The sequence below is a fragment of the Agelaius phoeniceus genome, chromosome 9 (assembly GCF_051311805.1).
Source record: "Agelaius phoeniceus isolate bAgePho1 chromosome 9, bAgePho1.hap1, whole genome shotgun sequence".
Lineage (NCBI taxonomy): Eukaryota > Metazoa > Chordata > Aves > Passeriformes > Icteridae > Agelaius > Agelaius phoeniceus.
The window spans coordinates 15,010,020-15,023,868 of record NC_135273.1 but is presented as its reverse complement, the minus strand read 5'-3'; the positions used below and the strand labels follow the sequence as shown (position 1 = coordinate 15,023,868).

Here is a 13,849-nt window from a genome sequence, read left to right as displayed (position 1 = left end):
ATGAATGTATATATGAAGAATATTCAAAATCAGAGTTTAAAAAATTCTTACGTGTGTCATACTTCAGCATAGCTAACAAAATTACATTATGTTTTGTGTGAAGAAATAATAATCTTGCCTGAGATATACAGAAAACCTAAGAAGAGAGAGAGCTGCGAGTGTAGCATTATCTTACTTATGCCATCTCACTATAAACGCATCACCCTTCGTAAAAGGTGACATGAATTTCTTTGAAGTTTAAGAATTAGCACGTTGTCTCAAACATGTTCGCTCCGCGTGGAAGCTGCTTCATTATCTCTGACTGTATAAACTCAAGCAGCGGTGACTGTTTACTGAAACAACCTGTAAATGTGTTAGCCCGTGTTTGCTGAGGATAAGGACTGTGCCATCCCAGGCCCACTTCAGACCCTAAAAGTGGTTCTTTTCTCACCCTTATCTGAATCATCCTTGAACAGACTGCCTCTGAACAGAGTTTACACTCCTCTTCTTTGATCTACTTCATAAGAACATCAGAACTGTTTACTTTGAAATGCACACATTTCTTTCTTGGGATGCAGGGAAAGGAGACGGTGTTTTAGGACATGAACAGATAAATTCAAGCGAACTAGTAATTTTCTCAGTGTTTCCTGTCCTGACACATAACCGCTCATTGGTTAATCTTATTCTTAAATAAATTCATAAGCTTGAACTCAAATTATTCAAAACTTCCCACCCTGTTTTCTTAAAATGACCTAACGAATTGCTATGCAGATGTCTGTCCTCTAGTTTCAACCATTCTCTCCCTGAAGACTTTTTAAATCTCTGATTCCACATAAACTGGAGTCAACAAATCTCAGACTTCAGAGGTAGATGAGAGTCCTGACTGCAGCACTCTGCCTCATGGACAGCACCAAAAAACAGTTAACCCTACACTTTCCAAGTAACTCCACTCAAACAACCTCTACCCACCGAGACTTAGCATAGAGCACTGAGTTGCTCACAGGCATATTGATAAGATACTGTATCAGTGTTTCTTCTAGATTTCTTCAAGATTTCTATCTGACGAGGGCTACTTACTTGTTCCTACCTCACGTCCCTAGTTCCTTTGCTGATGATATGCAAAGGGATTCTTTTGAGCCTTGTATCAAACAGGCAAGAGGGCGGCAAAATTTGGGTATAAGACTCATAAAAGAGGCTTCTCCTTGTCTTTCTTTGTTATCAGTCCCTTCTGTATCCTCGTCCTTCATAGCAGAAGATAGGGATTGGAAATCACGGGGGCCGAGGGCAGCTCGGGCAGCGTGAAGAAGCGCAGGCCGTGATGCAATTCCCAGCACCTACGTGGGGAGACGACTCCGCGCTGAACTTGGCGCCAGGTCAGGCAGCCTTGAGTTCTGCAAACTGCTGGGCTCGGAGATTAGGCGGATGTAACAATCACCTGAAAGGGGAGATTAAAGTGCCTCTCAATGAGGTCCTTTGTCCCCCCCCTCATTTGATGCTTTGGGCCTTTTCAAACCACGCCGGGGACGGCTCTTTAAATGTTTGCCCCGGCCTCCGGGGAGGCTCCAGCAAGGGCCGGCAGGGCTGGGGACATGGACAAGGGGACCTTCTCGGTGGAGTGGCTGGCCCAGAGCAGCCGCGGCGGAGCCCGGCACCTGCCCGGTGAGTCCCGGCCGCGCCCACCGGGTCCCCCCGCGCAGCGGCGGGCGCGGCGCTTTCGGTCACCGCCCGCGGGGCCCGGGGCCCGCCGAGGGAAGGGTCCCCCGTAGGGTCCCCCCTTCTGACGCCCCCATCTGTCCCCGCAGAGTCGCCCCGGGAGCGGGAGGCCGCGGAGCGCGCCGGGCACGGAGCGGGGGCGGTGGAAGCCGCGCCCGGGCGGCCCCGCACCAAGTTCTCGGCCGCGCAGCTGCGGGAGCTGGAGCGCAGCTTCCGCGAGCAGCGCTACATCGGCGCCGGCGAGAAGCGGCGCTTGGCCGCCGCGCTGAACCTCTCCCAGAGCCAGGTGAGCGCCGCCTCGCCCTCCACCCGAGCGGCACATGGGGGTGGGAGGCACCTGGCGGTCACCGGGGGACGCGGCGGTGACAGGGACAGTGACAGTGACAGCTCCTGCAGGTGCGGCGGCCCGGGCCGCCCGCCAGCCTCGCCCCGCTGGCAGCAAACGGGGCTGGAGCAAAGTGAGAGCCCGGCCTCGCCCGACTCAGCTCCGAGTGCTCCAGGGACATGGGGCAAATGGAAAATGGTGACTGCAAGTTCTAAAGCTGAAACTTCACCGGAGGTAAAAGTACGTTTGTGTTCTCCAGAACCTCAGTTTACAGGCTAATTCTTTCATATGGTTGTGTACCTATTTGACTGGGGCATTGCAGGATTTTTTAACAGAACCATCCCTACCCAGCCCTTTTATCCCCACTGCACGAGTCTTGTGTTACAGCCCCTGTCCATATCTGGGTATTGGCTTGTCGTGCACCATGGAGTGTTCACGGTTCAATTCATCATCATGCCAAGACAATTCCTCTGCTTTAATTATAGGCCAACGTTATTAGCCCTACACCTTCACTGTTAATGGATTCTGTCACTTTGACAATAAGTCTGCCTTTCCATATTGCTACATGGAAAAGGGACTATATGGAAAAGGGATGAGGGGTTTGGTTCTTGACTCTTTTTTCCTATCCTCAGATAAAAACCTGGTTTCAGAATCGCCGTATGAAGTTCAAACGCCAGACTCAAGATGCCAGGATTGAGGCTCTTTTCTCGGGCTTGTTTTTGCCCTGTCAATGTTACCCAGACACGGCTACATCCAGTTATCCTCATGGGGTGGATGTCAATGTCTCTGCTACCTCAGCTGCTTCCCTTCACCCAGCTGTGCCAAGCCCTGCTTTGTTGTTACCTTCTGTTCCAGCTCAGTCTCTTCAGCCAGTTTTGCCAAGTCCAGCTTTACTGCTGCCTCCCGGGCCAGGATTATCTTGTTACTCTTCTGTGCTTCCAGCAGTGACTCTAACCACTGAACATAAAAGACTGATGTTCCAACCAGATCTTCCCTCCTGTTAAAAATGTAAACGATTATCTGTAATCTCAAAAAAGTGCGAAATATCTCTAAGAGTAACTATTTATTTTGTTATATTAGATAAAGATTCTTTGAATTATTTTCTTTACATAAAGTTCGATTAGAGGAGAAAATAATTTATTCATATTAAAGAAGGTTTACTGAGAGTGGAAGTGAAGGACATGAAATCTTATTTCTACAGTTGTCACCATGCTGTATAGAAATTTCTATATAAATTTTCTTACCTAAAAGTTTTCAGAAAATAATCTCTAATCATGTAGGGATATCCACTAAAAAAGTGGAGTACTGTATACACTGAAATTAATGTAGTAACTATGTCATTTAAAAGGCAATGGTGTTAAAAACATTGTCCATTCTACCTGAGTGGGGGTTTTTAAGGAAACATTTGTGAGCTACAGCAAAGTGCATTTAAATTAAAATGTTACCAAAACAAGAACAAAATTGAACTAGTTCCCCAATATTCTCCTTTATGTGTATATTCTGCACCATTCTTCAAGTGGTCTCACCTGTTTTTTGCTGGACATGTTGCATTTATGCATTAAAAGAGAGATAAAGCTAAGGAATTAAGAGGCAAGCATGCATGTTGATGCCAATGTCAAGCATATTTGCAATTTAAATCTGATTATGAAAACGAATTGTTCACCAATTCGGGTCTCTTGGGACACTGAAAAAGAAAATATTTCACTTTTTACTCCCAAAAGTTGCAGCTGAAACTTGATAGCCTCCCTAATTTTTAAGCTGCAGAATAAGTTAAGGCTTGATCTTGGGAACACTTAGGGCTGTTCCTAAAAGTCACAAAGCAAGTTTTATGGAAAGTAGCAAAGCCAAGCCTTTAGACAATGAGAGAGACCTTACATCAGCATAAAGCAGCTGCAGCAGATGTGACTACATCTTCTTCCCCAGTCAAGACCAATCTAACTTGCTTGCTAGGTGATGGTTAGACTACTCTGCAGATGTAAAGAGAGAAAGAATTAACACAAAACAAAATTAAAAAAAAACCAAACACCACCACCAGGAAAGAAACTCAAACCTTCCCTCCATCTGCACACAAGGCAGAAAAAAGGGGCCTGCCACAGTTTTGTGCCATGCATTCGTGGCAGGCTTTGTGCCACACATTCCCTCTCCCTTCTTCTCCCTCCACCATCCATGGCCGTGTGCCCTCCCCTCCAGCACCTCCCTCCATCGCGTTTGGTGGGCAAAAGGGAGGGAGGGAAGCTGGGAGACCCTCGAAGGAATTTCCCCCACCCCACCCCTTCTCTGTGCCCCACCAGGGCAGCACCGATCCGTGACACAGCCAGGCAGCTGAAGGGACAACGTCAGCATTTCTAGGTCACTTTGAACACACTTCACAGAAAATTCCCTTTACCTCTTCCAAGTATTTTTTTCACAGGTGAGAACCCCCTAGGCTAATACATCGAAACTCATGACTCACTGAATTAGAGGGCGGAGGGTGGAAATTTAGACTACAACACAACAATCAAGTAATGTATTTAAAAGGCCTTACAGGTGAATGAACGAAACTTCATTAAAATCTAGACTAAGAAGTAAGTGTTAAGAAAGCTCTTTTGGAAGTGAACACCACTCCCAGGAGGAACGAAAAAAACCCAACACCTTTCAGGATTACTAAAGCAAAACTTTATGTTTAGAGGAAATAGATCAAATTGCCTAAAGAAGTGCAAATTGGCAAGTAGGCAATTATAATTGTTTTCTAGTGGTGAGACAAGGGCCAAATTTTCAGGTTACAGTCGCAATCAGATGATATGGCTTTGAACCAGACACAATTATGCCCAAATTTTTTTTTGCCTAGCATGTGCTTTAACAATTGTAAAACTTTAAAAATCCATAATGCAGGCCTGATCTGTTAATTCCTTTTTAAAGGCATGCTGACTGAATAAATATTATTACCTCTGCTGCCTTCACATGGAAGATGGGACTAGCCTTGTAATATTTTATTTATATCCAAAGGAGAAACTCACTGACAACTTATCCTTCCTCTGGAGGATGTACTTAGCTCAAAGCACGGTGCAGGGAAACTGGTGCAGTTGCCTCTGTCCAGGCTACCCAACACTCATCAACAGACAGACAATCTCGGTGGGACAGTAGGAAAGTCAGACAAAATGTATTTAACCATTAAATCCATAACCTTTACACAGGAGGACAAGTGACCACTGCAGTTTGCACTGCACAAGTGCAATCTTTTATAGAGTTGACACATTTAACCCTGTTCAAGTTTTATTAATATATATAAACACATTTATGAAAAAAATGGGGGGTACACTGAAAACCGTCTACATAACATTTTAGACTGCGTTATTAATATTTTAATATTATCAAATATAAAATTATTAACGTTCATATTTAATTTAATAAAGACATTCTTTCAAATCAGGCGAGAGATTCTGAGCATGAAATACATTACAGTATAAAACACTTCTTTACCACTATAATGCATACACTGGGTGGCATTGCCTGTCCATTTTGTTCTGAATAACCGGATGGAAAGAAGGATGAGGAAGAAGGTGTTGAGGGTAGTAGGGCAGTTCATTTGCCATTAAGTGGTAGGTGCTTTGTGATGCGTCATATCTGGGAAAGGAGAAGCTGAACTGCACAGCAGGCAGCGGGGTGAAAGGCAGGAGTCTCTGGTGCTGGGCAGCAAAGGGGTAGTGGAGACCATCCTGAAACAGAGCTGGGGAGGTCCCCGGGGCGTAGCTGTGGAATGGAACAGGGGACACGAGGCTGTGCTGGTGGTCCTGTATCTGTCGCTTCAGTTTCATCCTCCGGTTCTGAAACCAGGTCTTGATCTAGGCAACAAAAAGAAGGGGGGATGCAGGAGACAATCAGGGACTTTGCCTAAGAGTAATGTGCAAACTATGAGCAGCCGTATCTCAGCTGCTTTTGCCCTTTTGCTTCAGATGGAATTGACACAGCGGGACCGATGTTTTTGCCTTACTTAGCAAAAGGCAGAACATCTGCGGGAAGTAGGGGAGAGAGTGGCTGAGTACAGGGATTTTACAATAATCAGTTAGAGTCTTTAAGACCAGTTTTGAGCTCTGCATGGTCTACACGCAGATCGCCGTATATCCAGGACAGTTTATTCCACCAAGAAAAAAAAAAAAAGACCCTGATGGCTTCCCGATAGAAAGTGCCGCAAATTTCCCGGAGTGCTAACTCGTTAATCCCCGAGGGATCCCACAGCCCCCACCAAACTCAAGAGTCTGTTCATTTTAGGAAAGACCGGTGTGGAACCGCCGACCCTGGCTGCTCCTGCCAAGCGGGGCCGGGAAGGATCCGCTTCCTGCGGGACTAACCTGGATCTCCGAGAGCTGCAAGGCAGCCGCCAGCTTCCTGCGCTCCGTGGCGCCCAGGTACTTCTGTCTCTGGAAGGTTTTCTCCAGGCGGCAGACCTGCTCCGAGGTGAAGGCGGTGCGCGCCCGCCGCTGCCGCCCGCGGCTCCCGCCCGCCGCCGCGGCCCCGCCGCGCTCCGCGCCCGCGCTCTCGCTCTCGTAGCCCGAGGAGTCGTCGGCGCTGAGCCAGCCGCCGTCGGGGGCTGCAGGGAGGAGGAGGAGGAGCGGCGGTGAGGCCCCTGCCCCGGTTGGACAGCGCCTCCGCCGCCCCTCAGCGCTGCCGGGCCGTGGCACCGGCGGGAGCTTGGATCCCGGCGTGTTCTCAGCCCGCTCCCCTCATCTCTCGGCCTCCCACCCACTCGGCCTCCTCACGCACCTGTGTCCGACGGGCAGGGCTCGGTGGCATCCCGGGGATGGTCTCGGCTCGGCTCGGCCGCGCAGGGCTCGCTGTCGCCGGGCTGGCCCGGCCGGGGGCTGCTCCGGCGGGGCTTGGCTCTGACCAGGAGCGTGGAGCTGCCCAGCGAGCTGGGGGCGCGGGGAGGGGGCGCACAGCAAATGTGGGGCCTGACCCCATCGGGCTTGGTCTCCGCCGAAGGGACCTGGACCTGATTCACCTGATCCATGGCTGAGAGGGGCTGGGCGACCCTCGGCCGCGGCCCCGCTCTTATATGGGCGCTCCGTGCCGGGAGGGGTCGTTTGTAAGTGCGAACACACATCAAAGTGGGAATCGGGCAGAGATAACAGCTACCAGAGAGGAGGAAAGTTCACACGTCTGGCAAATGTCTACAGCCCTTGGCTCCAGCGTGTCTGCAGGGCCGGGGAGACCCCCTTGAAGTGCAAAGCTGCCCCTCTCCCCTGGAGGGCAGGGCACGGGCAGCCCCAGCCCCGCAAACGCGCCTCCAAAGCCACCGCGGCTGCCGGTGCCAGCGCGGGTTCGCCGCTCCCTTCTCAGTCGCGGGGTCCCCCACGGGGTGCCCGAAACCAGCCCCGAGACCCCCACCCACGGGGCCGGGACAGGGATGAGGGATAAGGAACTTTGGGTAGAACCTGCCAGTCCCGCGGTCCTTTTCCCTCCCTGGGAAAAGCCACGGGGGGCCAGTGTCGAGAAGTCCCTATCCACGGGGCTCAGCCTCGCTCCCCGGGCCAGAGCCAGGCTGGGGGTGAGCAGAGCCTCGGGCCCTCTCAGCTTGAACTTGGCGCCGTCTGTCTAGCCAGAAAACGCGGCACATCGCCCCAATCGTTTAGCGATCAAAGCGCTGAGTGAGCAGCGGAGTTCGCACCTCATCAGCTTCGTACTACCGCAATCCGTTTGCCCCTTCCCGAGAAGGACGGTGCCCTTGTAATGCAGGGAGGATACCAAGACACCTCCCAGCACCGCTTGGCTGGGGGAAAGGGGCATCTCGGCAGCTCAGCCCGTCTCCAGGTTCTTCTTTTGTTCAGCTTCACCGGGGTTTTGGTCACGCCAGTAAAAAATACCCCACCGATCAGGAGCTCGCCTGCAGTAGCGACACTTCAATAACTCACATCCTAACCCTTAAAGGAGAATGGAAGCAAGCGCCAATCTCACTGACTGGGTAAATGCACTGACAGGACCTCAACTTCAATGATGATTCCAAAATCCTCAGAGTTTCTGTTCGGATGCATCACCGGAAGAAGTGGAGCCCATAAACCCGGGTCTAACAGGGAAGTAGTTTGTTTCTTTCTAAAATACAGCAATAATCTATGTTCCCACACACACGGGCAACGTGAAAGGAAAAGAGAAGTCAACCAAACCCCAACTAAACCATTTCCCCAGTTTATTATGAAAATCATTTGGAAAAAAACCCCTTATATTCGTGCTATTGATTTTCATTGTCTCGGGTGTTCCCGTAACTCGTGGCCGCGGGAATGAGTAGAGGGTTATCCACCCCTCCCGATCCCACAAAGCCGGCTTGTCCCTCCCTCACACTGGCCCCGGGGGAGGGATAAAGCCCCCGAGCGATGCAAACACCTTACCAAGCCCACCGAGCCCAAGCGCTGGATGCCTCCTGAAGCTTTGCTTGCAACACCATCCCCTCCGGGCAGGGATGGGGAAGGCTGTTGTTGCCTGGGCACAGCCCCGACAGAGAGATCGCCCTGCTCTTTGAGGGGTGCTGGGCACAGCCACGAAAGCAGTTGCACTTACTGCTGGCACTAGACTGTCATTTTGGCTGATATGCACAAGCCAATGTAAATGTCCAAGCAGTGGAACACAGCTGGATCCCACCCTGGATCAGAACCGCACACCTGTGAGTGCCACTGACCCAAAACCACTGCAACACGAACCTTTAAATCCTAGACACATTTCGGTCAAGCAGGGACAGGTTTTGTTCCCCAAATGAGCAAAGAGCCTGCACATTAATTTTAATAACTTCAGGATTTAATAACTATTCCACTCGTGTTTGGTCCCTCTTTTTCTGAAGCAAACACATCCCTTTCTTATCTCTGATCTTATTTCAGAACAGCCATTTCTGAATAATATCTGAATTCTCTTATGTGGACAAATCCAAGCAGAAAAACTCATGTTCTGCCACATAGAAACTCAGGCACAGCAAATTGTCCTTGGTAAAGCAGTGAGTGCTATCTGCAGAGCCTGACTACCTCACCAGAAAGGAGTTTAGACATAACACCCAAAAACCACTGGTATTCAGGAGCTCCCAAGCAGAGCACACGCTACCCAGCAAGCAGCACGCACTCTGCTTCCAGCAGGGCAGCCTCCCCCACCGTTTCTCCAGCAGAAGAAATCTGTGCCAAGCCAGGCAGCCTTGGGTCCCCCATGCCCTGCAGGCCCCTCACCCGAGCACACAGAAACACCCAGGGACTGCCCTGTAGGAGAGACACTTCATCCCCAGCTGCCAAAATTGAACCAGACACACGAGGACCACACAATGCTGTGCCCAAAGAGACCATCATTTGCACTGGTACATTATGTGTGTCTTATAGAAGGAAACTGTTATTAACCCTGAAGAGCTACTGCCATTTCCTGCCTCTCCTTTGGCTGGGAATGCAGGGAAGCAGCTGACCTGTCACACAGTTTGCTGAAAGTCAAAGAAAACTGATTTTCTTTTTATTAGACGCCAATCTGAATTGCCTATTTAGCGGGATATTTAAACCAAACACCAGGATCCCCCCAACTCCAGATGAAAGTAGCTGCATCTGTGGACCACAAAACCCTGGAACAGATGGGGAAAGTGTGGAAGGTGTTATGTGGCTATTGTAGTTCCCATTAGAAAGAGGTGGCAGCTTGAGAAACTTGAAAACTTTAACGACCCTGGGTGGACAGAAGTGCTGCATCTGCAGTTAAATCTTCCCCTCACCTTGCAGTAGTGTGAGACACAAATTTACTTCCATTCAATTCTTTCCTGTCATGTGAAATTTTTACAGCATTCAACTGATCTTATATATGAGCATGGTGAAAAAAAAATCTAAATTCTTAGGGAAAATGATGTATTTTCCTAGAGAGTTCTGTATACTCAGAAGTTCAGATATTGCATAATATTGAAAAATGGGTAGATTTTTCTTACACGTGTTGTATTAAGAACATGGTAGACCCATTTCTCCAAATCACAATTCAAAATATTTATTCCTCTGCCTTTGTATGTAAGCCTTACAACTATAAGAAACACACTTGCTGCTTCAAGAAATGAATTGAAAGCTTATGCACTCTTGTAACTCGGTATGATACCCCGAATGTCAGTGCAGAGAGTCATGCCAGGATGTGATAATTACAGATGTGGCTGTCAGGACAGAGTGCTCTTCCCATGTGAGCTCGACAAGGCTTCTAACGACAAATGGTAGATTTCTCTCGCTGGTATGCCTGGCAATATTTCATCTGGGGCTTTGTGCACACATGGCATGTAAACCCATGGGAACAGGCAGGACTGCAGCACCTCTACAGCATGAAGGTATTGCCTGAGTAAGGTCCAGCCCATCGTTCAGGCTCCAAGACATTAGTTGCCCATGCTTTGCCAGATGCTGAAGCACTTTTGTTGCCCAGGAATGCTGGTGGTGTGCCAAGGCCACCTTCAGCAGACCATCACATCGGTTTTGCATGAAAACATGAAGAAAAAGTGGACGTATTTTGCCAACAGAGAAATAGTCCTTCTCAAGGGGAATAATTGCTTGCATAGTTGGGCAATCTTTCTACCTGCTAGCCACGTCTGTAAGTAGACCATGGGGGAAAATCCCTAAAAAACAACCCCAAACTAAAACCCCAAAATAATATACAAACCAAACTATCATAGCATTTTTCATAGACTGAGAGTTGATATACTAGGCCACCAGATCTGGGATAGTGGCTCCATCATAGCCAGATTCTAATTATATTTATGTAAAGCACCGATTTTCCAATATATTATTGACAACACTGGAGGAGTGGAGATGATGGGGGGTGCAATGCCAACCACTCCACTATGAGAAAGTGGAAACCCCAACAAACCCAAGCCAAAAAGACTCTAACATTGGAACACCACAAAAAACCCCATGGTTAGCTGCACAAATGGGCAGTAGGAGAGAGCCTGGGGAAATGTAGCAGCCCTTCAGAGGCAAGTAAACTCGTTTGAAGGAACGGGGTTTTAACACGGCTAGAAGTGCAGGCGAGGCAGGACCGTGTGCTCTCCTTCAGAAGGGGCCCCAGGAATGGCAGAGCCGCAGGGCCCGGGCTGGACTCCCGGCCGGTGGGACAGCTGATGGCTGTTTGTACCCTCCACTGCTCCCCTTTGGAAATGCTAACTTGGTTATTCAGAGTCTCCTTTGATGTCCTGATAGGTGCTATTAGATAGTCAATTAGGCATCAACGAGATCGATTGTTTGGGAATAGATGCTTTTCTGTTTGAAGTACCCGTGAACACTAACAGTGCCATCACCCCGCCGCTCCTTTGCCCACGGGAACAATGCAGGCTAACACACAATAAATGACAAATGCTACTGACTCAGCCCGCAGCGCTTCACCTCTTCCCTGCCGACTCACGCTGCAAGCCCAGATATCCCCATTCAGCCACTGTGGGAGCAAACACGCACTTTGCATTAAAAACGATTTATCGGGGAAATATTTCTGAGTGCTTTGCAGAACTAATGGACAAAGCACCTAGATAAGTACAAGTTAGCTCGAAACAAAACTAACACTTGAATTTCTATGCCCCGTCATCGCCCCAGTGCCTCAGGACTTGTGACACCTCCACAGTTGTTCAGAATTGCCCAGGCAGAATAACTAGAGGCTGAAATAAGAATCAAAGCACTTAGCCTACCTGAATACCGAAGAGACGCTGGGATTAGCTCCCTAACAGGTACTATTGGAGGATAACACTAGGTCGAAGTCTAAGAGTTTAAGACACAAGTATAAAGGAAAAGTAGTAAAATCTACACAAGGAACATGTCGAGACCAAGTCTCTCCTCTTTCTTTCCCCCCCCCATTTCGGTGGGATTTATCCAGTTAATTGTCATCTAATTGAGTATCAAAGAAAGAGATAATGGGCAGCAATTAGATGTAATGGCCTAACAGTGCGAGATCTCTCTCGATTAGCACACAACGCCGAATAACTTCACCTAGTTTGTAAAGAGGTCCCTGGAGTGGCTCCACCATGTCTAGGAGCTGCAGGGGGTGATACACCCCGATCCTATTCCCAGTCCCCTGATGGCTGCTTTAGCCAAATTGGGGCGGGCGGTTCCGCGCGCGGTTGCTGGCGGCTCCCCCGCCCCGCGGTGTTAATTCAATCAGGTTTCTCCCCCTCCGCGCACGCACGGCAGGGGAGAAGGCCTTTGAAGTTAGCGCTCTGGCAATTTTCCCCTCCCATCCCCTTTTCCTCCCCGGGGAGCCCAGTTTCCAGATTATACAGCCTCTTCCTCGAGAGCCGCCGGGCCGGGGGGTTCCGACAATTTCACCCTACGAGCATTAAACTGCTCCTCCCCAGCTAATCGACTCGCCTTTTTTTTTTTTTTTTCTTTTCCCCCTTCCCATTTGTAGCTCGCTTGCCCACAGCGCTTTGTGCTGCCGGAGGGCGTTCGGGGGCTGGGTCCTTGCGGTGCGATTGAAGGCACAAAGGCGGGCGCTCCCCGCCGCGCTGCCCGGGGCTCGGCTGCGGGGCCGGGGCGCTGCCATCTCCTGCGAGCGGCTGGTACCGTGCAGGTGTCACTGACGCTAGCTTACTGCTGACAGGGCTAAAATACAGTGAAGGAGAAATTCAAACAAGCAGGAATAAAGCATGAAGTCCGAGTTTCTTCCTCTCAGATCAAAGGGAAAAAGTACAATCACATTTTAATGCCAGAGTTGGACGGCTTTAGCAAAAATTAAATTACTTCACATAAAGCTTTCTAGACAAGTGGAAATTAGTAGTTGCCTTCCAGAGAAAGCCGATTTTTGTAGGTGGGAGAGAAATGATCATGTAGACATTCAAAGGAACCTGATGCCATTAGGGACTCAGCCAAGGGAGCATCACCTCTCGCGTTCATTTCAGCAATTACCGGGAAACAGAACACTATTTGCAAGCTAGCCCTGCCAAAACACTGGCAAGGTATTTCATGTGCTTGCTGAACATACCTGTGGCCAAGGAGTCATTATGTTAAGTGACCATTAGCACCCTGTCGAACAGAGATCGGCTTCTGTCTCGCCAGCCGCTCTGCACTCGTACGCCCGGAGCTGGGATGCCCCGTTCGTCCCGCTAACCAGCGCTCACCCCAAGCACGAAACCCGCCAGCCTCAGCCAGAGCGTGGGGAGCCGCACACACCCCCCGGGCACGCTGAGCTCCATCCCCGAGACCGCCCCGGGGCTGGCGCCGCTCGGCCTCGCAGCCCTGCTTGTCCCAGCGCGGTCCCCACAGACCCCGCGGGTTTAAATCACGGCAAGGACGGCAGCGCTGCGCGCTGTCCCCGGCAGCACCGGCTGCCTCTGCCTGGCTCTAAACCTCTGCACGGAGGGGAAGCTGCTGCCCCGCTCCGGGCACCGCCGGGGCCGAGCTCGGGTGCGGGCAGGGCAGGGCAGGGCAGGGCAGGGCAGGGCAGGGCAGGGCAGGGCAGGGCAGGCTGGGGCCGCGTTACGAGCCCGGGAGCAGGGAGGGCAGACCTAGGGGATGAGGGCTTGGGCAGAGCCACCCCAGATCACTTCTCCCCGGGGACATGGGGACGCGATAAGGGAGTGCTCCTGCCTCTCCCTTTTTAGCATTGGGGTGGGGGGGACGATGACAGCCTCCTCCCCTGCACAAACTCCATCCCCGCAGTTCCCCTCCCAGGAAGGAGCTCCCCTCCGTAGGCGGGAGCGCTTTGTTCTCCCTCTCTCCACCCGAGCCTTTCCATCTGTCTCTCACTTTCCCCGGGCCCAGCTGCGGCGCTGCCCGTGCCCACTTCCCTTTCACCTCCCCCATTTGGTCCGGGGTGGGCGCTCCCGGAACGCTGCGGGCAGTCCCGGTGCCCCGGGGAGCGTTCCATGCCGCCGCTCTGGCCTCTGAGAGCAGGAAG

At 50.6% G+C, this 13,849-nt stretch overlaps 1 protein-coding gene across 1 annotated transcript; it reads right to left on the bottom strand.

Annotated features, from left to right (window-relative positions):
• Window positions 1-5,437: 5,437 nt before the first annotated feature.
• Window positions 5,438-7,206, bottom strand: LOC129123370 (uncharacterized). Its single transcript, XM_054637701.2, has 3 exons — window positions 6,758-7,206; window positions 6,346-6,584; window positions 5,438-5,838 (listed from the first exon to the last, which is right to left on the bottom strand). The coding sequence occupies exons 1-3, from the start codon at window positions 7,095-7,097 to the stop codon at window positions 5,479-5,481; spliced, it is 939 nt and encodes a 312-aa protein (XP_054493676.2). The 5' UTR covers window positions 7,098-7,206; the 3' UTR covers window positions 5,438-5,478.
• Window positions 7,207-13,849: the final 6,643 nt, after the last annotated feature.

Excerpts from the sequence above, each read along its gene's own strand:
- LOC129123370 (XM_054637701.2), bottom strand. The coding sequence starts at position 7,097 with ATGTGTGTTCGCACTTACAAACGACCCCTCCCGGCACGGAGCGCCCAT. Across the intron at positions 6,585-6,757 it reads GCCCTGCCCGTCGGACACAG|CCCCCGACGGCGGCTGGCTC; the intron begins GTGCGTGAGGAG and ends TCCTCCCTGCAG. Across the intron at positions 5,839-6,345 it reads TGCAGCTCTCGGAGATCCAG|ATCAAGACCTGGTTTCAGAA; the intron begins GTTAGTCCCGCA and ends TTTGTTGCCTAG.